Source organism: Zootoca vivipara, chromosome 8 (genome assembly GCF_965207765.1).
Source record: "Zootoca vivipara chromosome 8, rZooViv2.hap1.1, whole genome shotgun sequence".
Classification (NCBI taxonomy): Eukaryota; Metazoa; Chordata; class Lepidosauria; order Squamata; family Lacertidae; genus Zootoca; species Zootoca vivipara.
The window spans coordinates 67391152-67416623 of NC_142591.1; the positions used below are offsets into that span (position 1 = coordinate 67391152).

At 44.1% G+C, this 25472-nt stretch overlaps 1 protein-coding gene across 3 annotated transcripts in view; it reads right to left on the reverse strand.

The window, feature by feature from the left end:
- DPYS (dihydropyrimidinase) overlaps window positions 1-25472 on the reverse strand; it is a 42525-nt gene that overhangs the window by 5400 nt on the left and 11653 nt on the right. For 2 of the 3 annotated variants that reach the window (XM_035124701.3, XM_060277667.2), the window contains exons 2-7: window positions 23937-24095; window positions 22062-22241; window positions 20446-20635; window positions 16436-16592; window positions 15114-15255; window positions 13614-13756 (exon numbers count right to left, since the gene is read on the reverse strand). In XM_035124701.3, the coding sequence (XP_034980592.3) occupies window positions 13614-13756; window positions 15114-15255; window positions 16436-16592; window positions 20446-20635; window positions 22062-22241; window positions 23937-24095 (971 nt within the window). Of the gene's footprint in view, window positions 1-13613; window positions 13757-15113; window positions 15256-16435; window positions 16593-20445; window positions 20636-22061; window positions 22242-23936; window positions 24096-24804; window positions 24934-25472 lie in introns of those variants that run through there. The other variant, XM_088675816.1, reaches the window with a different exon arrangement.

The window sequence follows — 25472 nt, forward strand, 5'->3', positions numbered from 1 at the left end:
TTCCTTTCCTCCCTCTACACTCACCCTCTCACATTTTCCTTGGCTTTGAACTATGTGTGTTATTTTGCAATGGAAGTTGTCAGAACTCCTCAGCAGAAAGGCACTCATCAGAGTCTTTCCAAAAGAGGAAGATTCTCCCCATCTATTTTTAAAGTGCATTCACAAAACTGTTTGCCATATTTGACAGGAGGATGACTTTTACCAACTAACCACATCTACCAAGAGTCTAAGGCAGGCATCCCCAAACTTCGGCCCTCCAGATGTTTGGGACTACAATCCCCATCCCGGACCACTGGTCCTGTTAGCTAGGGATCATGGGAGTTGTAGGCCAAAACATCTGGAGGGCCGCAGTTTGGGGGTGCCTGGTCTAACATAAAGCTACGACCATATCCCCACCTGTCACAGCAAATGCTCTGGAAGCCTGAGTTCAGCACTGCCATTTTATCCCTTCCTAACAGCTGTGTCTCATTCGCCTTTTATTTTATTCTCTCTGGCTCTGGTATGTCCATGATCTCACTCACCTCTGAGTCTTGTGAGATGGGAAAAACTGCTACTTTGCATGTGATCTTCCAGATTCTTTCACACCCACACCCACCCAATCACAAAACTGGATCTCTAATATTCTGTCTTACAATCCTGTACTGGGGAACTTACCCAACTCAAGCCTCTTTCCTCCATCTCTGCAATAGTAATTAAGGATGTGCTCCAAGAAACAGGCAGGTAAGTTAGCCTGTGCAATGCAGCACTGCACCTCCCTGCCCCATGCCTCTGTAAAGTCGCATTTTAAGCTACGGAGCCATTTTATTGCTTTTAAATCATTGTTTATTGGCATGTTGTGACATTTAAACCTTTTATTCTTTTATAAGTAAATGTTGCCATTGCAACTAGTGTGCTTATTGCCAGCTCTCTGGAGCAAGAACCTTACTACTGATTGTTCCTAAATCCCCCTCATTCCTCCTCCTCCCAATAAGCAAAGTAAGCACAGCAAATGCGATCCTGTCTCTCTCTGTGCATGCTGTTTTCTGCTGCAAAGATACCAAGAGTAGTGTTATTGATTCTACAAAATTAGCTTTTTCTTGAATATGTGTGTTCACACACACGTGTGTGTACAAACACACTAGCAGATTTCACAGCAAAATGCACTCTGCACCTGCTCAGGAACCCTCCCATCATTTCTTCCTCCATATGCTCCAAGGTTAAGCCTGCTAAAGTCAGATGCCAGAACTGAGCCCTGATCAATCTTGTTCCAAAGATAGCTCTAGCGGGAGGAAGAACTGTTCTTTATTTAAGAAGCTTGGAGGAGGTAACCTATTTCCCCAAACCATCACCATTAAATGCAGGCTCATCTCTTGGGGGGTGCCAGTTATATACCCCTCTAGGCCTAAAGAGGTAAAAGGAAAAGCAATAAAATGAACCAGTCTTCTCTTATATCCATCAAATTTGTCAATAGTTCTCAACCACCCTGATTAAAAAACCAAAACCCAATACAGCAGCAATTCTGAAACACAATTTTCAACTCTGTGAACAAGTCAGTGCAGACAGGACCCAATTCAGATCTATTATTTATTTACCTCTGAGCTTTAAAGATGGACTGAAAGTCCTGGGAACCCTGCTCCAAATGGGAATGTACTCTTCATGCTTACAGGAACACTTTTAGTTTACTAAAGGTCCACTCATTTCCCTCTCAAGGCTGCTGCAGCTGCTTATCCCTCACAATTTATAACCCTCCATCAAGGAACTGCTGCAGCTCATCTGCCTGGTGGCAAAGGCGGCAGAGGGTGTTTGGGACCAAGTCGCCCTCCCTTCCACCCAGAGCTCTTACGTGTCACAAATTAAGAGTCCTCAGTTAAGGCAGCACTGAAGCCCTTCAGCTTACAAGCTTGGAATTCCGGGAATAGGCTTCAGAAAGCCATGGCCCTGAAGGTCAAAGGTGAGGTTGGACGTGTGCCACACTGCCCACTGATATTAGGCAATGTGTACCAACAATCTCAGCCTTGTCAGATGGACCTTGGAGGATTTCCCTGCTTTGCCCCTCCCAAGTACACATGGGAGCTGGGCACAAAATGGTGGCTCATGGAGCAGATCCACCTGCGTTCCTTACAGCAGGACAACCTGAGCGCACAACCTAAGTGGAAATTTGTATTTGACCTGTCATCATGCCATGAGTCTATGGGTCAAGATGCTCCATACATTTGCATAAAAATAATGATCCGGCTTAGTTCATTCATCTGCCTGAAGCGCTCCTCAATAAAACACAAGCCTTGATATAGTGAACAGACCCTTTCGTCATTTTGTAGCATTCCTCATTTGCCTTGGTGCCCCTGCTTTTCAACGAAAACTGACTTTCAAAGCAGCTTAAAATCAGAATCCAAAGTAAAGGGACTACACTACACCAGGGATTCATGAAGCTGATGTCAGCATCCAGATTCCAGGCTCCTTCCTCTGGAATGTGTTACAGGTAGGGGCAGGGGAAAGATAACCTAGGCCCAGGATCTAAATGCCTATCTAGCCCTCTCAACTCTTCCCAGGCCACACCCTTCTGTCCATGCCACGCCCCTCACCACCCCTACTTCCACAAGTGCTTTTGCCTGGTGGGAATGTGTCCTTGACCTCTGATAATGCCTCTTGGCTGCCGGGGTGGAAGACAATAGGGTGGGGTGTGTGTGGAAATAATTTGCATTCATTTCTCCACCCACTTTCATCTTTGGCCCTGGCCCACCATAGGCATGCAACAATGGAAAGCTGTTCGGATGGGATTGTGGCCTTTGGTCTGAAAAGGATTCCCCATACCTGAGAGCCCAACTAGCACAAGTAGCAGATTTGGGGCCTAGCAGTCCTCTACATTTCCCAAGGTACACTATCTTTGGCTACGGCGTAATTGCCACACTGTTCATTCTGGTCTTGTGCTCCTGTCACAATAGTTAATAATGCTTGGAGTTCAGGACCAAAGTATAATTATCTCCAGAACATCCTTAGGGAAGGGAACATATAAAATCCACTGGCACATTCAATTTATGGATTCAGAAACAATGCAAAGCAAGTCAAGAAACAAATAAACCCCAAGTGTATCATTAAAAAGTTGAGAGAGGTTTGTGGGGTTTTTTTTTTTTAACTTGCAAACTATTTTTTAAATACAGAATTGGAATCACAGGGCCATTTTCAGCCTGCACAGACAAATGGATGAAGCTAGTTTACACCAAGATAACCATTGTTCCCTAAGGCCTAGAACTATCCAATGTAACTGGCAGCGGCCTTGCTTGCATGCAACACTAAGTCACAGTTAACGTTAGCCATTGTTTGGTTAATAAACCATAGTTAAAGCTCAAGTCATCTCCCAGCAATCATACAAACCACGGCTTGCCAGACCACAGCCTAGTTTCTCTCCCTGCTGCCTTCTCCACATCTCCCCAATATCCCAAACATATTCACAGTTCACTAGCAATTCCTCACTGGGACTACAGCCTATTTACTATTGGCCAACTGTATAGAAGAGAGCGTGGAAAACCTGCTTGGTCACTCTTGGCAACTGACTCTTGCCTCTCCCACGACTCAGGCAGGGGGCTTTTCTACTTTTGATAACTGAGCTCCTTTGCCTGGAGAAGGCAAGGATGATCCCAGGACCTTGGGTGGAATTCAGTCTCACTATTATGAACGTTCCATCTGTGTAAGCTTTTCAGTTTGCCAGATGGAATGATCTCCCACTTTCCTCCCCTGTGTGCTGTTCTGGGGGGTGGGGTGTCTCTGGACACACCCACCCCTCGTCACTTCCGGGGATGCACGGGGTAGGAGAGTGTGGAAGGGCGTTGCACAAGCAGAAGTCCTAGAGCAGTGCTTCCACCGACAGGGCTCCTTAGGTACAAATCTGACCCCTTGTGTGCAAGTAAAGCACATGTCATGTCCTACCACCGAGGAATGGCCATCTGCCAAAACTATTATAGCCTGCTCTTCATTTAAAAAAATAACTCCAGAGTGGGTTACAGTATAATATGCAGTAACATACACTTGGACTGCCAACATATGTTGTTGCCTATTACAGGTGTTGCCACCTATCACAGATTCAGCCAACACTGAGGGCAGCACCACCTGGGCTCCCTGCTGAAATATGAGAGGCCCCATCAGTACTGGCATTCCACCGGCTCTTGAAGACACAACTGTTTAGGCAAGCATTCCCCTGAACTCAAACTTCCTCATCCAATTGTTTTAATTGATCTTTTAATTGTTTTAATTGTTATGCTTTTTGATGGACTTGTTTTATTGCAAATTTTAATGATGATTGGTTTTAATGTTTCAATGGAATTGTTTTATTGTGACTACGCATGGATTTTATAATTGATTTTATACTTGTAAACTACATAGAGGCCATTTGGGCATGTCAACTCTTTACAAAGCAATAAATGTTTTAAATTTTTTAGATTTTATTTTTCATTGTTTGTTTTTTTATTACAAATGTGTTTTCCGAGTGCAGGTAGTCCTGAACTATTGAGGCCCATCAGCCCATGATGGAATTTATGGTCCAAAATATCTGGAGGGTAGCAGGCTGCTTTAAACAAAGTATACCGAGGGCTCTTTCATGGATATAAATGTATATAGGTGGAAAAACCTTGAGATACCTTGGCCTTACATCTAGTGATGTTTTCACTAGGTCTGCCACAACTGTTTTTAAATATTGGTTGATTTATTTCCAAACGTAAGTGACCCTTTACTTGAAGCTGTCTTTTTGCTGTGTGTACTCTTAGAATTTTGAAGTGTCAGGCATAGCTCTAGTGGCTTTAGCCCAAACGTAGCAGAGTTTTCCTGCACAGCGCAGAAGCTAGTTGAGGTGGAAATGACTAGTCGGCTAGACGCAGAATAACTATTTACAGGATTTATTAAAAGAAAATAAAAGCAGCAGAGTTTCTGCATACAAAGCAAAGCAAAATAAATCCTCTCTGTCTCTCTCTCTCCAACCATATACACAGCACTTCTACTCCTAACACCTAACAAAAACCAACTGTGCTAGCATTCCTTGATAACAGAGTTCAGTGCTGGTCGTTAACCAATCAGAAGAGAGTAGTTTCTAGGTCAGGCAGACCTTGGCTTTCTGCCAAGAGTAAATTGACACTGCCTTGAGTTAATTGTGTGAAGCCAGAATCTGTAAGTTTCCCATGAGAACCAATTAACCAATTAACAGAAACTGAACATGTACATGAAATACATACTAAGGCAGGAATGGAGAATCTGTGGCCCTCCAGATGTTGTTGGACTCCAACTCCTATCAGCCCCATCCAGTATGGCCAGAGATCGAGGATGATGCAAGTTGTAGTCCAACAGCATCTTGGAGGGCTACACGATCCCTGTCTCTACAAGGCATGCTGTATATATGATGAAGCACACCTGTCTCTTTCACCACCCCTCTTTAGAAAAAGAAAACTCTTTCATAGTTTGGGCTGGCCTTTCTAGACCCCAGGCAACACCCACAACAATTAGAAAGCACCTGTAGACATGCAAACGAAGCAGAACAGCGCATTCTCTGATTAAAAAACAGCTTTGACAGTTCTGGAGGGCTCAGCTCGATAAAAGTTTCACATCAAACCGTTTTCTGTTATCACTGACAACTTCATTGCTGCAGAGCATTGCCAGGAAGCTCCTGAAAGTTCCTGCAATTGCTTTGAATGTCTGGCTGGTATTGATTGCTCAGCTAATGGCAAAAGCTTCTGAACAAAACTGCAGCTGCCAATTTGTAATTTATGACCATGAGTGCCTATTTCGGCCAACCTTACTACTAGTGGACCTGAGCACAGGAAGTGGGCAAAAGTCAGATACGGGGTTTGCTGAGCCCAACAGGGCAGCCCTTATCCACCTTGTGCCTTCCAGGTGTTTTGAACAGCAACTCTCGTTGCTGTGGCTGATGGGGGTTGTAGTACATAACATCTGGAGGGTACCATGTTGATGAAGGCCACAATAGGATTGATATAATTAAGCTCGGGCAAGGGTCTCAAATAGAACCCCCTGCACTTTCTTATAAAATTAATTAATTTAAACATTGTTTGGGGTTTTTTTGGTTTTTTTAAAGAAGACAGGACTGGGAAATGAGAGTGATTATGGGAAAGGTGAGTTTTAGCTTCTAAGGAACTAGACACTTGAGTCTTCCACATAGGAGAACTACGGTCACGGCACTGCTTTCTTTTACTTCCTTGGAATTTTCTCTCTGCAGAAAGCAGCTGTTTTGTGAGGCTGCATGTCAGAGGAAATGCACACTGTGTTCACAAGCAGCTGGCTTTGTTCTTTGTTCTTCCTTTTAACCGAAATAAAAGGGCAAGCAGATTGAAAGCGTGTGATCTTCCTTTGTGGGGAGGAGGAGAAAAAAGTGATGGCTGTAGAATCTCCATGAAATTACATGGATAAATTCCTAGGGAAATCAAAGCCTTGCACTTAATTCAACAGTGCAATAAGTTAAAAACCAGTAACCTATTTCTCTTCATTTCCTGTATCTAGAAATGGTAGCAGGCAATTATAATTTAAATACATGCACACAATATACTAAGGAAGTGATATTTGTCCATTATCTGTTATATTTACTAACACTAATTCCAGGCAGTGTGCACAAGATTACAGAATTATAGGCCACGGGTTTATAATAGTAGTGTGCGTAAAACATACTGCGCTGTATGTTGATATAAGGCTTGCAAAGACTTGTTTAACTGAAACAGAAATTACATCGAGACCTAATTACATGTTTTACTTCAGTAGTGTATGCAGAAACTAAGCACAAAGTCTAGCATTTGGATGTGAGTCTGCAAAATTCAGGTACATTTATATGAAGTTGGGGGAGGGGGGGGAGAAATGGGTGGGAGGGCAGCCAACACCCAGTCCCCCTCCCAAATCTTGACAGCCTGCTAGCTTTGCAGCAGCCACTGCGCTCTTTCTGATTTTGACTTTACCTCTTCTGCTCTGCCCATCATTTCCCCCACTGCAACAACACACCTACATTTCAGAAAAAAGCTTGGGTAAGGCTGATAAAAATACAAGCCAGCCTCCTTTCCCTTCCTCAACATCACTCTCTAGCCTCTGTCTGCATTCTTCCTGCCACAGCATCTCCTGTTTTTGCGGCCATGTTTCTGCTGCAGCTATTTTAAACTGCTGCCTTTTAAAAAAAGGATGGGCTGTGTTTGCTTCAACACAGCATGTGTCCTTTAAAACACACTGAACTGTTAAGTGCAAGAAAAGTGAGGAAAGGCAAAAGATCAGGCATATATGAGGGAAGGATCACTGATGAATCTGCATCAAAGAAGTCCCAGGACTTTCCCAAGGATGCCCATACAGGTAAAGAATAGGGTAGACAAGATCTTAATTGTACTCAGAGTCAGGCCAGCAAAGAAAGCAGACAAATCAGCAGATTTCTGCATCCACATCCACGTCCCTTTCAGACTGCAACATCAAAGTGGCAAATTCACTGGGTGACCTTGGGCCAGCCACTATTTCTCAGCCAAAGCTACCTCACGGGGTTGTTGTGAGGGTAAATTGGGAAGGAGAAACATGTACACCACCTTCAGCTCCTTGGAAGAAAAGGTGATATATAAATGTACAATTTTTTTTTCAAAAAAAAATTGCATGTATTGCCTGCTGTCACTCAAATTCAATACTTTTCATTCACACATTCTCTTGCCAGTCAAAAGGCTAAGCAATTAAGGCTGCAATCAGGGGCGTAGGAAGATGGGGGCGGTGGGGGCAGGGCACCCCGGGTGGCACGATCCCAGGGGCGCCATCGTGGCTGCCTGCCCCGCCCCCAAAACGTGTGCCCCGCCCCTGCATGCGGCGCACCCCACCCCAGAACGCACGCCACGTCCCTGGGGGCAGTGCGCCTGCCCTCTGCCCCCGGTGGCAGAGCATGAAGCTCCACCTCTGGCTGCAATCCTATTCCTGGGAACTTACCCCTGGGTAGACATGTATAAGATTGCACTAGTGCAGGGGTCTGCAACCTGCGGCTCCGGAGCCGCATGTGGCTCTTTTACACCTTTGCTGTGGCTCCGGAGCGGATACGAGGGGAGGAGGCGTCCGAGCCATGCGCCGCCTGAGCCATGCGGCGGCGGCGCCCGCCACGCCTGCCAGACACTCGCGTGGTGCCCACCGCCAACGGAGCACACAGCTGCGGTGGCGCGCTGTGCGCCTGCGCCCCACATGGCGCCCGCTGAAGTCCACAACTCCGCTGTGCGCGCGCGCTGTGCAAAAAGGACGCAAGGTGACGTTAGCAGCCCGGGGGAGCGTGGTCGGCCCCCTCCCTGCATCAGCCCCTCCCCGCCGCATTTCTGCAGCCAATAGGCTCACGGGGGGTGGGGGCGGAGTTATTTATTTTTTAAAACGGGCGCGCTTCTTCCCGCCCAGCAGCAGAAAAGGCTTGCGGGTTCGGAGTGCGTGTTTGCTGCTGCTGCTCCTGCCTGCAGCCTGCCTGTGGCCTCCTGCCGGCCTGGTCAGGAGATTGAGGTAGATGTATTAATCAATGGGTTGATTCAATATGAGGAAATTTTATAAGTTCACTTGATGGGAGCAACACACATGAAACCATACAGGTGTCCTAATAAGGGAGTCAGAGTTTTGCCCATTCCCAGTAATCAAGGCAGCCCAAACTCAAAGTTATTTTTATAATGACGAGGATGACATTGGGCCCTCATTATTAATTATTATTTACATCAGGCACTGATTTATGATTTATGGTACACTGGGGCCCTGATTAATTTTCTATGGCATTTTAGGGCATTGATTATTGGGCATAGCAAATTTTGCTATGGGGCCCTCATAGCCCCATAGCAAATTTTGCGGCTCCCAGTTTATTTTTTTTCTTCGGAAATGGGTCCAAGTGGCTCTTTTTGTCTTAAAGGTTGCAGACCCCTGCACTAGTGGTAATGCTGTTAATGCTCGTAAGAGAATCACTGATTCCAAACACGGCACCCTAAGAGCACAATATATCACAAAGCAGTACCTGCACAAGGCTTTTTTGTGTCCCCCCCCAATAAACTGGGTGTTGTTGTTCAATTAAAAAAAAACACGTTTTCATGACATTGGTCCAAGTAATGGAGTAAAGAGTGAAATATATAACATTTCACCCTTAACATAATCTTTCTTGTGGGTTTGGTCTCCATCACTCTACAGGTGATAAATTTAAGGTGTCATGTATATCAAAGTGTGAAAAAAGCTGTTTCGCAATTCATAAATACCACAAAGTGAAGGGTTTCTTGATATCTTAAGTGCTATTTAATGAATATTTCAGTACTGGCATTTCCTGAATAGACGGGGGGAAGGCAATTCTTTCATACATTTTAAAACTGCATTCCAATACATCCTCCCTCAGATGCATTTTTTTAAATAAAAAAAAACCCCAGTCATATTATAGTGCAATTACTTCAAGTTTACTGTTAATCATTATTCAGCCTAAGGTGTGCTCTGTATCGACATTGTAACACAAAGCCTTTTTGGGTGCCTATTGCAATCCATAACACATTAATTTGAGGCATATTTAGTTAAAATCAACTCAATCTGTGCTGCAATCTTCTGCATACTTATCAGAAAGCAAGAGCCTTCAAACTCCATAGGTCCTATTTCTGAATAGATGTGTACAGAACTGTGCCATTAATTCCACATAAGCATATTGTAAACTGGAGTGCAACATAGTTTATTCATGGCATGACCTCAATTCCTGCTGCACAGAATAATAATAATAATAATAATAATAATAATAATAATAATAATAAAGTGATAAAACATCAAACATTAAAAACTTCCCTAAACAGGGCTGCCTTCAGATGTCTTCTAAAAGTCAGATAGTTGTTTAGTTACAGAGCAGAGTTGCTCCATCTGCAAGTATGTTTTCTCAGATCACTTTCCTTGTGACTCTACAGCTTGATTCTGCAAGCTTCCTGGAGAGGCTGCCCCTTTGCTGTCAATGTATTTAATTGCAAATGTTTTCAGCAGGTGACTCAATTCCAGAGTCTACCTCTTTGCCATCATGGAAAGTTAAAGGAGAGAGATGTGAGTATTGTCAGGGGCCGGCTCTAGGTAGAGTCCCGGTGGCGTGAGGCGCCAGGGCACCAGGCTGGTAGGTGGGGCGCTGCGCGGCGAAGCCGCACGAAAGCCATGCTGCGCGCTGCGAGGGCGCCGGAGCGATCTCCACCCCTCAGCGCCAGGGCGCCCGACCTGCTCAAGACTGCCCTGAGTATTCTAACAGCCTTTCTAACATGCGAGTGGGTAACAGGAACCTCACTTTTTTCTTCTTTCCCCTTTTAATTATGCCTACACACAATTGCACTTCAGCCTTAGGGATTTTGGAAACTCCTGCTGGAATCAATTGGGTTTACTTCTGAGGAAACCTGGTTAGCATTAAGCTGAAAGCTAGCTGGCTGTCTTAACTGCAGAGCAATAAATCATGACATTGTGTTGTTACGCAAAGGGGATCATTATGCCCAGTCCTAAACTTTTATATGCTGGTGTGGCAGATCATTGTGTCAGGCGTTAAAGAAAAGAAAACAAGTTTGCAGCCTGAACTCAGTGTGTTATTGTTGTGTGCTAACCCTGAATGTCAAGCATAGTTGATTGTATATGGATTTCTTTTGCTGGTCCCATAATATCCCCAACCATTTTTCACAGAGATGTCTAAATCCTCTCCAAAGGCTTCCAAATGAAAGCCTCCCAATTCTCTCTAGTCATGTATCAACATCTGCCCATTGCTTTAGGCTGCCATCACATCTTGCATTTTTATTCTGTATTTTGTAATGTAGAAAAGGATGCTAAAGCAATGCTGGAGGTTTCTCTTTCAAATGTGCTAGCTGTCAAGGGAGTAACTGGAATTTCAACGTTAAGGGCTAGCTTAATTATTTTTTCCCATCAATGCCCTCACACCCTCCAAACTTTGATGTCTGTAAAGTGAATTCTCCTCCTTTCGTAACAATTGAGCTGGGAAGTATGGCTCACTTCAATCTTACTGTTTTTATTTTCTTCCATGGTTAAACTAGGAACTGTGTGGCATACAACTTGGACTTGGTTCACACAATATGATAAGGCAAACTAAGGCTGCATGTAATAGCAGTATATTAAATTTCCCCATTTCACTGTTAATTTCTGCATTGTATTTGCGCTTTCACATGACATAGAAGTCACTTCCAGAAATCTAGTGTAGGTTCAGCATTCATTTCCATACTAGTAATTACTTTCGGGGGGGAAATCTGTTTGCAATCCCATTATCCTGAAATATTGGGAGCGTAATGTGATGAAATTTAGGGAGGTATACTAGCATATGGTTCTTTCCTGCCACTTTCAGGGGGGGGGATCATTGGGGAACAGAAGCATGCATGTGCCGAAAGTGTGAAGGAGGGGCAACCCTGTCCAATGGTGTTCGTTACTGTGCAACACCAGGCCCACTGGTATGAATGAGATTTGGTGTGACATGCCAGAGTATCAGCCAAAAAGTTATAGTTCTGTAGCACAACAGGAACTTCAGTGTGAAAGGAATGTTAGAAAAAAGGACAGAAACCATATTATTATATCAGGATATCTGCTCTTTCTTCCTAGTGTGGCACACACATGCTCATCACTGGAACACTATGTGACTCTTTTTGCCAGAAAGAATCAGACAGCCTATGTTGCTTATTGTAACATGAGAACTGACATTTTGTTGTGGCTCCTTACTTGTGAAATGCCCTCCCCAGGGAGGCTCACCTGGCACCATTGTTACATATTTTTAGACGCCAGGCAAAAACATTCCTTTTTCATCAGCTCTTTGGCTTCTAATTCTCTATGGCCTTTGTGTGTGGGTGAGATGTTTTAATCTAGTTTTAAAAAACCAGAATTGCCTTTTAGATTTTTTTAAATGCTTGTTTTAATGTATGCATTCGCTTTTTGCTTAAAACATTGTAAGTCGCTTCGATTTGCTGTGGCCCAAAAGTGACTAATGCATTATAATAATAAATCTAATCATCACCATCATTATCATTCTGAAATGACTGAAACATTGTTACTCTTGAGATATCTGCCGATTATCACCGCACAGTATGAAGGCTGCCTGTTGGCTTTCCATGACTTCTAGGCCATGTGCTCCCTCTCCTGGAGAAGTATAAGGTCACGTAACCAGTCAGATTTAAACATTCACAAGCTGCTCATCATTTCATCCCCATTCATTCCAAAGTTAAGAGATAAAACACGCTACGTGCAGATGCAGAACAAAAGCCAGAAGTTGCATTTCGTCCATAAAGTATTGATTGAGCTTTGAAATGAGCACACACTCAACAAATATCTTATTCGGTGAACAACTCTCCCAGAAAGAGAAATGCATTTCTGTAATCATAATTATCTGGGATGGCAGATAGCAGAAACAGGACTATTCCTGGCTGGTAGGTTGATACCAACTTTAGCCTCCCCAGTCCTCTTCTGCACTTGGAGAACAGCAGCCTGTTGGAAGAGCCTGAATTGGTCCAGGGAGAGAGGCTAGCACAGAACTGGGACCTTTCCCTGGGCTTAAAAATGGCTAGCTATGCCATGGGTAATTTGTCCAATGTATTTTTAGCAAAGTATGTGATAGTTTTTGGCACACCACTTAGGTCTTTTTAGGCATCACTATGTGGACATGAGCTGGCCTGGAATCATAGAATCATAGAATCATAGAATCATAGAGTTGGAAGAGACCACAAGGGCCATCCAGTCCAACCCCCTGCCAAGCAGGAAACACCATCAAAGCATTCCTGACAGATGGCTGTCAAGCCTCTGCTTAAAGACCTCCAAAGAAGGAGACTCCACCACACTCCTTGGCAGCAAATTCCACTGCCGAACAGCTCTTACTGTCAGGAAGTTCTTCCTAATGTTTAGGTGGAATTTTCTTTCTTGTAGTTTGAATCCGTTGCTCCGTGTCCGCTTCTCTGGAGCAGCAGAAAACAACCTTTCTCCCTCCTCTATATGACATCCTTTTATATATTTGAACATGGCTATCATATCACCCCTTAACCTTCTCTTCTACTGCTCTCAAGCCAGGTGTCTCCCATCCTGTATTTGTGCCTTTCATTTTTTTTGCCCAAGTGTAGTACTTTACATTTCTCCTTGTTAAAATTCATCTTGTTTTCTTTGGTCCAGTTGTCTAATCTGTTAAGGTCATTCTGAAGTGTGATCCTGTCCTCTGGGGTGTTAGCCACCCCTCCCAATTTGGTGTCATCTGCAAACTTGCTCAGGATGCCCTCAAGCCCATCATCCAAGTCATTGATAAAGATGTTGAACAAGACTGGGCCCAAGACAGAACCCTGTGGCACCCCACTAGTCACTACTCTCCAGGATGAGGAGGAGCCATTGATGAGCACCCTTTGGGTTCGGTCAGTAAGCCAGTTGAATGGAGAATGCTCGGAATCACTGATCATATCAGGAAAATAGCAATTAATGTAAAAGTACAAGCAATGTTGCTTTTTCTGCATGGTCAGCAATACAGATAACCTTTTTTTAACATTCTGACTAGTCAAAATCCTTTTCATAGATATACTGTGGCTAGCACCATATATCCTGTGAATAATTCAAATGGGGCATCCTTCCATCACCAGGGTTTATGTCTTCAAAAATGCATTCCTAGAAAGATAGACAGTTGCGATTTGATTACTCTCAGACCATACCTTGTAGCTTTGGGGTCCCAAATGACAATGTCAGCATCAGAGCCCACAGCTATTCTCCCTTTCCTTGGGTACAGGTTAAATATTTTAGCTGTATTCGTGCTGGTGACGGCCACAAATCTGTTTTCATCCATTTTGCCACTATGCTGCAAAGAAACCAAAAATAGGCAAAGAAACCAAAAATAGGCATTAGCAAGGAAGGAAATACATAAGCCTATTGCAAGCAAACTCACCCTCTGTTGAGGAGTGTGGGTGAGATAACCTCTAGGCAGAAAATGTCAATATACAAAAATGTAAACTCCCAGTAATAAGCTGACGAACGCAAATACAGCACCTAAGGAGTAATTCTTTGTAACAGAAATATTCTTTTGGGGATAACAAGTTCAACATTGATAGCCTTGCTCCTTAAAACTATCTGTTCATTTGTGGAATGAACAAAGAGGCAGTGTGGTGTAGTGGTTACAGTGTTGGACTAGGACTTGAGAGGGTTCGAATCCCCATTCAGGCACGAAACCCAGCGGGTGACCTCATGGCAGTCATTATATTCCAGCCTAACCTACCTTACAGGGCTTTTTGCATGGATAAAATGGAAGTGGGGAGAGAGAGGTGTGCAAATCACCATGAGCTCCTTAATGGAAAGGGGGCATATTAATGTAATAACAAATAAACTGATCCAATTTGCTAGGCATCAGTCTCCAGAGTGAAAGGGATAATAAATGGATTTCAGTCATATGTTGTTCACTTATTCAGAAAGTTCACAGCCCCACCGTTCAGTATAACAATTCTCAAGTGAAAGAACAACAAAAGCAACAACAACAACACTGGTTCCGTAACAAACCAACTTACAGTTGATTCATAATCACCTATACCTTGAATCTAGTTCAGAAAGGAACTGCTAAACCAACAGAGTTCACATGAGACTGGTGTGGTGCAATCCAAAGAGCTAGTACAAGAAAACAGTTTTACATTTTGGAGCTACTGTAGCGTCCAAACAATCTTCAAGGCAGCCCCTTACAGATTATGCTAGAGTAGTCAAGTCAGACAGTTCCCAGAACATGTGTCATGGCAGTCTCTCTTCCAGTAAGTTTGTATCTTTCAAAGTATCTAGTTCAAGTCCTGTGCACTGCGGAGAGTGAAAGAGGTGTCTGAGCAGGGCTGTTTTGCGGGGCCGAGAGTCTGGGGCTTGAGAGTTGAGTCCGGAGAAGAGCCCGCCCGTCGGCTAGAGTGCTGCGGCGAGCTCCTCTGCTGCGGGCGGCTCTAAGCCGCGAGTTTGGGGTGACCGAGCCAATGAGACTCTGAGGCGGCTGGCTGGGTCCGCCCTCCTGCGCCCCTGGGATTGGGCAACCGGGAGGGCAGGTGGATCTTTGCACCCCGGCACCGCATATGCTTAAGACAGCCCTGTGTCTGAGGATTTAAGTACCTCCTCAGAGGCAGGTGGCTAACTTGTCACAGCTGCTTATATTGCTCCCCATTCTGAATGACAACAAAATAAATCCTACTCACCACTCCTTTTTCCCACACAACTGACATCCTGTCCTCCACGCCATTCACCCCATTGGGGATCTTGGTAAAATCATCCTTCCCCAAAGCCTTCTGGCAGATGTCAAAGGTACAGTTATCTGTCGCTGTCACAGTTAAGTCACCACTGAAAAAGAGAAACAATTCCAAGTTAGGCAAATCTGAACATTCAGAAACAGAGCTTGGTACAAATGATGGACAAAGAATCAACCACAAGATACTGGCTTGGTTCTCATGTTATAGCTTTCTGTGATCATGTAAACATTCTGGTTCTCAGCAAAGAGTTTGAACTTGCTTTGCACCTCTCCGGTCCTTTTAAGACAGCCCAGCTCAGCATGCCATCCAAATCTAGGATCATGGTTAAGGTCTTTCCTCCTTAACCTGTCATCATAGGACCAGCCTTGGCAATATGTAGCTGAGGATGTCCCTGTGCAGAGCAGCCACCATAGAGCAAACTGCCGTCTGTATCCACACAACAGACTTCACCAGTTGGCTGCCACGTGGCTGCTATTTTCATTTTGATCATTTACTTAAGCTGGTTATACCTTGCTTGGGAAGGGCTGTGGCAGAGTATCTGCTCTGCATACAAAGCATCCCAGGTTCAGTCCCTGGAATCTCCAGGTAGAGATGGGAGAGCCCTTTGGATAGCTGTTGCCAGTCAGTGCAGAGCCAGGTGGACCAATGGTCTGACTCAGCATAAGGCAGTTTCCTACATCCCTAAACCAGGCATCCCCAAACTTCGGTGCTCCATATGTTTTGGACTACAATTCCCATCTTCCCCAACCACTGGTCCTGTTAGGTAGGGATCATGGGAGTTGTAGGCCAAAACATCTGGAGGGCCGCAGTTTGGGGGTTCCTGCCCTAAACCATGCTGAGACTATATTTCCAAAGCGGACCACATGAATAAAAACCTATTTTGACAATAACAACTGCAAAAAAAAAATAATTAAAAAAATGAACAAAGCATTAGATGCACACAGCACAGTAAGTTGAAAGACCAGCAGAACACAGAAAAAAAAATAACATCACTCCATTATAAGATGCCTTCCAGAACAGAAATGTCTTCTCTAAAATGAGAAGTTAGCTTGAAGGAGAAATTTTCAAATCTGTGGTGCTACCACAGAGAGGACCCTGCCCAAGGTATCTTGTTGCACTCTTATTTGCTGAATGTTTGTGGCATGAAAACACAGACTGGGCCCAAATAAGGATGGCTAGCTTCATCTGTTTAATGGCTTTCTTGCTAAGGCATCCGGATGCTGCTAAGAAGTCATGCATGAGTATTTTACATGTACATTGCATTAGCTTACTTTGCCAAAAGATTCATCAGGAAGTCTGGAGTAGAAGGATCTGGCCTCAGGGGTGGGCCCATGACATGTGCTGCAGCATGGGACCATTCCTTATGCCAGTAGTGAGTGCCATCTGTTCCAAGGCCGGCAGCTATAGGCTCCCCATAAACAACTTTCCCTGGTGGAGGGGGATAAGAAAATGCATATATTAAGAGGAGCAAACTGACAATGCAGGCTTGCAATATTGCACAATGTACAGCTGGCTACAATATGGCAACATTTGGTTATCAAATAATATATATAAAAATATGGCAACATTTGGTTATCAAATTTTATATATATATATATATATATATATATATATATATATATATATATATATATAATACATAAAAGTATATACCCTGACCATCAGGTCCAGTCGTGTCCGACTCTGGGGTTGCGGCGCTCTATAGGCCGAGGGAGCTGCCGTTTGTCCGCAGACAGCTTCCGGGTCATGTGGCCAGCATGACAAAGCTGCTTCTGGTGAACCAGAACAGTGCATGGAAATGTCGTTTACCTTCCCGCCGGAGCGGTCCCTATTTATCTACTTGCACTTGGATGTGCTTTCGAACTGCTAGGTTGGCAGGAGCTGGGACAGAGCAACGGGAGCTCACCCCATTGCAGGGATTTGAACCGCCGACCTTCTGATCAGCAAGCCCTAGACTCTTTGGTTTAACCCACAGCGCCACCTGGGTCCAAATTGATAACCAAATTGATAACCAAACCACTTATTTGGTTATCAAATAATATATAAAATACATAAAAGTTATATATATATATATATATATATATATATATATATATATATATATATATACACACACACACACACACACACACACACACACACACACACACACACCAAATTCTGCCAATATGGGATTCTACAGGGCTCTATCACACATCGATCTTGATGTCTGTACTATGAAATGGTGTATAAAAGGATGATAACAGATTGGTCTTCTGGCCTAACAGAACTCTGATGGTGCAGGGTTCCTTATTGCAAGGCGGCTTCTAAGCCTGTTCACCTGAACAGGCTTAGAATCCCCCTTTCATGTCTTTCCCCCTACTACTTTAACCCCACATACATTCAATCCAAATATATGAGCAAGGCTGGTGGGAAACCCAGCCAGTTGGGTGGGGTATAAATAATAAGTTTATTATTTATTACAGAGAATCTAGAAACATGGGAGTTCTGGTGACCAAAGTTGAAAAAAAACACAGAGAAGTTAAATGCTGTATTATGTTCACATTTTATTCTAATGCCTGTAAATTTCAGATCTTGCTTGATGGTTAAATTAGTAGAGATATGGCAAAACAGTCACCACATGAATCCGCAGCAGCCCAGTGGCAGGAGTGCTGCAGCCCTTGAGAGATTGGTTTGTTTAGTTTTTGCAGGCAATAATTATTTCCCCTGCTCCCTTGTCTCCTCCTTTCCATTTTTGTCTCGATTAGTTTTTCTGACCTTACATTGAAATAAGCCCTGCTGGATTCATTGGTAGATTTACTGCCTAGTAAAAGTGCTTTTAGAATTGTAGTCTAAGCCTAGCTTGATAGGCAGGCATGAATGAATGCGTATGCACAAAACTGAAAAGTGGCAGCTGCAAAACCTGCAGAAAGTTACCCTAGACGATGGTGATGCAAATTAAATACCAAAAAAAGATTCTAAGCAGTTTACAAAGTATAAGGAATGGTTATATAAACATTAAAACATCCATGATCAATAATTGGGAGCCAGTGTGACATAACAGTTAAGAGTGGTGGACCTGGAAGATCAGGGTTCGAATTTCCTGCCTATGGTCTAAGGGCAAATGAGGCAGTCACACTGTTGAAGCTAAGCAAGTTTATTTCTGCTCAGCGCCTGGATGGGAGACCACCAAGGAACTCTATATATGCCACCTTAAGGAAGGGAAGCAGGATGTAAACGCACTCTGGTCAAAAATACGTTACAGTACTGGTTTCTGAAGCACTATTAATCCCCTGAAAAGCAAAGATACAATGGTACATACATTTGCCCTATTATCAACTCTCTAAAATGAAGATGTCTGTTTCCAGGCTCATCAGAGCCTATGGAAATAGCCATGAATTTAAAAAATGCCCAGCCCATTCCATTCTCTAGTAATCTAATATAGCCCTACCAACATTATTAGGGAGGGAGCCCCACTGAATAAAATGGGACTTCTTTTTGAGAAAGCATGCTTATGATTACACTGTTAATATATAAAAGCAACATCATTCTTGGGTCATCAGAACCCTTTTCCAAGTTCAGGAGGATCCATGTTGTCCCGTCTCTCTGCAATGATTCAGTGGGCAGAGGGGCATCAAAGTCAATTTAAGGCTTCAGTCAGTCCTTATACAGTAATGCCTGTGCCGTGTCAGAAAATACCTGTTTCGCCACTTGCATGGCTTCAGATTTTACTGTTTAGTTACATCACACAGCCAGACGGCTTGGGACCTCTTGGAACAAAGATGCAGAAATTTCTATGCCATTATTAATTTAAAAGATCACTCCTGAGACAGGAAAGAGGATGGCAATGTTCGTGCTTAATCACAGGTACATCGAGCATAATGGGGCCTGCATATCTGTAACTAACAAACTGAAGCCCCATTTGACAGATGCAGCCAGGATTTGGGTTTAGACACTGCTTTTACTCGTCAGCTAATTATTTTTCCTTCATTCTTTTTAAATAAGAGAGGTACTATGGCTTGAGGCTGTGTGGAAGCCATGATCTCTGACTTGGTTACGTGACAACTGCTTGGCTAGTGGTGATGCTTACTGAACTCACCATGCACTCAGAGCAGATGGCAGCTTGAGAAAAACCAGGCCCAAGTTCAGACTGAGGCAGAGAAACTCATCAGATACTTCACTGTTATTTATGTTGGCAGTTGTAGCCTAAATACTAAAGAAGCAGGCCCGCCTGGTTGGACTATTTATTTATTTTATTTATATCCCATCCTTCCTCCCAAAGCAGCTCAGGGAGGGCAGCAAACACACTGATGATAAAACTATTAGAACACCTGAAAACAAAAACAGTTATCCAATTTCCAGGTGTGCCCCTGGGAGGCCTCCCAAGGGTTGGGGAGCCCTGATCAATATAATATGCACTTTAACATCTACAGAATTGTTGATGTTGTGTACACGATTCAGACCGAGAAAACACGACACCATGCAAGAATTCTACCTTTCCCACTTCCAATGATTTTGGACTGCCCTGGGGTTTTTTTATTTTTATTTTGTGCTTTGACCTACATATTTTGGCTGATTTCACAGTTTCTTGTGCTTTTACAAAGTTGAAAAACGGAGGATGAGAAAGCGGGCGCCACAGCATTGCCAACAGTGGCATCTAGTGGACAAATACAGTGCAACATGGCACAGAAGAGATATTTCCTCAACTCACGGATTTAGTACTGTACAGTGGGCCAGATACTTACACAAGGGTTCGGATTTGGGGGCCCACATGCAAAGTCAGGAACCCTCAGAAACACACGCTGTGAGGCGGAGTGCACCCTTTTTACTGGCCTCCAAAAGTCCTCACAACTCCTTCCTACAGACCCGTAAGCAAGGCACCACCATGCTTATGCGCTGCCTTCCCAAAGATGGGTAACTGAGGCGCCGGGCTTGGTGAAGGAGGCGCAATAGGTCCGGTAGCGTCCCAGAGCCCTCACACTTCCTTCCCAAAGCTAGTCCCCTAAATGTTCCCAGAAAATTAGAGTATTAAAGTATAGAAGATTACCATAATAAAGTATAAGATTACCATAATAAAGGACAAAAGTGGTAAGGACCTAACAGAAGCAGAAGACATCAAGAAGAGGTGGCAAGAATACACAGAGGAATTATACCAGAAAGATATGGAGGTCTCGTACACCCCTGGAGTTTTATCTATTTCTGCCTGACACCCAGGGATGAAATGTCAAACCTTGAGATCTTAGTGGTACTGGTTCTGCAGCACCTCTGCACAATCTTTAAACACGCTGGGTCAAAAACACACCTTGCCTTCGTGCATCTGCGATCACCGTGGCTGCAGACTTGCTCATTACATGAACTACGTAGAGAGGGCAGTTCACCGAGTTCGCTATGGTGATTGCTCTCAGCGTGGCTTCAGCTTCCACTTCTTCGGGGCGACACAGTTGGTGCCCTTCTGGACCAGTTATTCCCAGGGATAACATCTTCTTTGCACCCTGCAGGCCAGCCACAGCGACACAGAAGTTAATGTTGCTACCAATGGAAAAATTAATGACTTCTCTGTAACTCTGGTCCAGCTATCCGAGTAATTAAAAAAACCCAATAAGTACAAGATTTGAAAATCATTTGTACTGTGATGGTTAGCAACTTACAGGTAGTTAGCTATAATTTATCAGAACAAATGCCTATGTGCCTTCAACATCACCATCTCCCACTAGCTCCATCTCTTCTAACAGCATGTTTGGTGAAAGTCTGAGAGGGAGTCTATGAACCATGGGCGTACCCAGGATCAAAACTGGGGAGGGGGGCACGCCAGCCACACCCCGCCACACCCCCAGCCACCCGATTGGCTGGCTGGTGATGACATGGCCGGGATCCCCCCAGGAGGCATGGTCAATGTTCATGCCCCCCAGAGGGGAGGGGGCCGTTTCCAGTCGTTGCCGAGGTGGCACACGGAGCCACCCGCACTTGCGCTTCTGCCTTGCCCGCTCCTTTACCAGCAGCAGTGACTAAAACGAGGCAGCAGCAGTGAAGCTGCCTCCGGCGAGGGAAACCTGGACCTGGACTTCAGCCCACATACATGCAAATGAAGTGCTGCGGAGCATTGTGGGGCAGCACTTTCTGTGCTGTGCTCGCTGTGACTTGAAGGAGTGTGGGCTGAAGTTAGCCCAGGTCCAGGTCCAGGTTTCCCTTGAAGGAGGCAGCTTCGCTGCCGCTGCCGCCGTTTCACTTCAGCCGAGCAGACCGAGGTGGAGCACAGCTGGCAGCGTCCCTGCCTGTTTTACCCTTTTTTGCTTCTGGGGGGCAGCTGCCCCCCCTGCCCCGCGCTGGGTACGCCCATGTTATGAACATTTGGCTGTGCATACATAGGCTCCTCTGGATGACAGAGCCCCAATAACACAGGGCTGCCAATCATATGAGAAGACAATGCACTTTCAGCTGAAGACATGTAGGCTGCCCCTCCAGACATTAATTGAATGTGGGAAGGTCAGGAGCGGCAGAGATGGCAGGACCAGGGGCACAGGAAGAGGGGGGTGATGGGAGCACGCCGCCCCCGGCAGCGCGATCCCGGTAGGGTGCCATCGCGGCTGCCCCCCTGCCCACGTTGGGCGTCATGCCCCCAGAACGTGTGCCATGCCCCTGCAGGTGGTGCGCCACACCCCCAAAACACGTGCCACACCCCTGCGGGCATCGTGCTCCACCCCCAGGATGCGTGCCAGCCCCGCCCCCGCCTGCTCTCCGCCCCCGGTGCCGGAGCTTCATGGCTGGACCAACATGTCCAGTTCCCCTCTGCCCTCTGTTTGTTAGCAAAAGATGTGTAATTTATGAATCGTTACAATCTTAAATACACAGGTATTGCTGCAATCTGTTGCAGGGTGGGTGGAGGAATGTTCCTGTGTCACCTTGGAGATAGATAATTACCTCTGCAATCAGATCCCCATTTTCTGCATGGACTTGAGCAATCGCACCAATTTGTTTGCACGTAGAAAAGGAAGAGTGTAACTCAAGATCTCCAACCATATAGACACCTTTATATGCCATAAACATCTTAAAGGAGTTTACACCCTTTTCCTGGGCTAGGATTTTCATCTCTTCTTTAACCTGAAAACAACAAAGAAATTGTTAAATGTTCAAACCTCACAATATCCTCTTGAATTTATTCGGCATCAAATCCTACCATCTGATTGGCTAAATTATTTGAGTGTATTATTTGACAGAGATATTTTTACTTGATTGGCAGAACACCAAATTTTCCCAGGATATTCTTCAGGAGACAGTAAGATTTCTCTTTGAAATGTTGTAACCGATAATTACCATATGCAATACTTTAATGACATGAAATAATTCCCGTAGGGACTCTTTTTTGGTTATGTATTTTTGGAATTCTTGTTTATTATGAAAGAGATGAGCTATTACAGTATCGTTCAATTAATTTTTTAATAATTAAATCACTTTTAAATAAGCTTTTTTTAAAAAAAAAATCCCAGGACTAAATCCTCTGGCTACTTTAGCACACCCATCTTGGAAGGCTTCACCCCTGGGCTCCTGAGCATGGTGAAAATTTAGTTTATTACATGTATATATCATTTCACACATCCAAAAGTGTCCTGAAGCAATTTAAAGTTATGAAATACGAAATACATAAAACACTTCACTAAAAGAATACAGATACAAAATACTAAGGGTTGTAGGTAAAGAAGTTGTCCTGTTCACGCAAGCTTGTGAAACTATTTATGTATGCTACTACTGTGGCCCGTGTTTTGTTAGTCCCAAAATGGAAAACGAGTGAGGTCCCATCCAAAGAAGAATGGCAACTTAAACTGATGGAATACGCGCAGCTTGCAGATTTAACATACAGAGTAAGAGAACAAGAAGAATGTATGTTTAAAGAAGTCTGGAAAATGTTTACCGAATATATGGGTGAAAACTGTATTCATTTAAAAATGCTGCTAGCATTAAGATAAGTTCAACAGTGAAAACAAGTTTTGATGGATGTAACAATGGATTACTGCATGGTTTAGTTCATGTAAAATATGCAGGGATGTATGGTACGGAAAATGAAGGAGAAGAAGGGAAGTCATTGATTTAAGGTTGCTTAAATGAATATTTTGAAACATAAATCAGAAAATTTAATAAAATTACACACACACACACAGAGAGTGGTACCTCGGGTTACAGATGCTTCAGTTTACAGACTCCGCTAACCCAGATATAGTACCTCAGGTTAAGAACTTTGCTTCAGGATGAGAACAGAAATCGTGCGGCGGCAGTGGGAGGCCCCCTTAGCTAAAGTGGTACCTCAGGTTAAGAACAGTTTCAGGTTAAGAACGGACCTCCAGAATGAATTAAGTTCTTAACCCGAGGTACCACTGTATATATATAAAGAAACATAACCCTCATGTCAAATCTGTTCTAGCAAGCAGGCAGAACCCCTAAAAGAAATCTGTGGAGTGTGCAGGAATGAGAAGAGGGAGGGGAAGGACCACTGAGCAAGCAAAAGTCCATGGGTGAAGGCAGCAACTTCATCTCACACAACCCATCATGTTTTCGTCCAAAGAAAAATAACAATCTAAAACAGCACAAAATATGTACCTCGCCCACACAGAATGAACACAAGTAGCTGCAAGAAGCAAGAAGCAAGAGGAAGGGAGGCAAATTTGAATGTGTCACAACTGGGCCCTTGGTCACTTGGCAAGAATGCCACACACACCCTTTTCCATGCAACTCGTGGCATCTGACCTTGGCACATGTTGGACACACATGAAGGAACAAATATGCTACTGGCCTCCTGCTTACCTTGTCGCTCCACCACGTGACGGCCACATGAAGTGCATAATCGCAGCAGACTTTGGGATCTGCCCAGCTTCTCCATCTCTCATAGGCTTCAATGAGAGAACAGCCTTTCTGAGGTATCGCAAAGTCAATGATCATTGTCGTGCCTCCTGCTACAGCAGCCTAAAAGAAAAAAGAAAAAGAGATTGGCCATGATGGAAGTGTGGCAAGGTTCAACTTTCTCCTGATTACCCTTTCAGTCCCTTGCAAAATATGAGAGGCTTAAAATTCAGGCGCTGTTGAAGTATTAGTTTCAAAACTACAATTCCCACCATGCTCTGTCTCACAATTTTATGCTATTGTAAAGAAAGTAAAGCGTCACGACCATCCTCACTTGTTTGTGTCTGTGTGTGAGTGTGTGATAGGAGAGAATCAATTTTCTCATTTTAGCTGTAGCTAGTCAAGCCCAGGCTCACTGATTATTGGGAAGCTTGGAGGTTGACTAAGTAATTACTGTATATGAGTTATACAATTATATAGGTGAAAGAAATTTTTTGTTGTGCTGATGGTAAGCACTGGAAGGAGAGACTAAAGTGAAGCATACTGGATACCATGGATTCTGACTTCTGGGAAGGGAGTTTGGGGAAAGGCATCTTGCAGAATGGTGGGGGAAGGATATTAACTACAGGAATCATAGAATCATAGAGTTGGAAGAGACCACAAGGGCCATCCAGTCCAACCCCCTGCCAAGCAGAAAACACCATCAAAGCATTCTTGACATATGCCTGTCAAGCCTCTGCTTAAAGACCTCCAAAGAAGGAGACTCCACCATATGTTAAATACTTTGAATAATTGGTATACATATAATTGACAGACAGAGAGGCAGAAGTACCTCCATTTTATTTTATTTTTTCTATTTTCTCTGTTAGAAGTCCTTTATCTTGGATTGAAGAAGACACACACAGGAAGGCGATAGTTGGGAGAAAGGTGGTCCCTGCAGGAAAGGCAGGGTAGAAAAGTCCTCTCCTTTCTTCTCATTCCTTGGTTTCCTTTATTACTTTTTGTTATTTAGATCAGTTTGATTTTTTATTGTATTTTATATCAAAAATTTTCAATAAAGAAACACTTATTTAAAAAGGTCCTGTACTAATTCCGCCGTGCAGCTAGTTCTGTGAGTGTTGGCTGTGGTTTCCAGGCTACTGCTTCTTCTCAACAAACACAGCTGCAAATGAATGGATCTTAGAGTGCAAATATGTGGCTTTAGTTGCAGCAAACATGAACCTAACATGAAGTGCACTTCACCGGAGAACCTTCAGCAACATAATACACTGGAAACAGGAGCATGCATGTGTTGCACGTGGTATGTGTGTCTGTGTGTGTGTGTGTGTACAGGCCAGAGGTTTTGTGCTGCACCAAAGATCCTGATGGAAAAGTCTGCAGCATTGCTGAGCCTCATCAAGCAGACGGTATGCAGAATGTGGGGGGAAAGGGAGCCAGAAGCACCTTAGGCACACAATTAAGCAGGAGCTGTTTCCCTAGTGCTGGCTGAGCTGGAAAAAC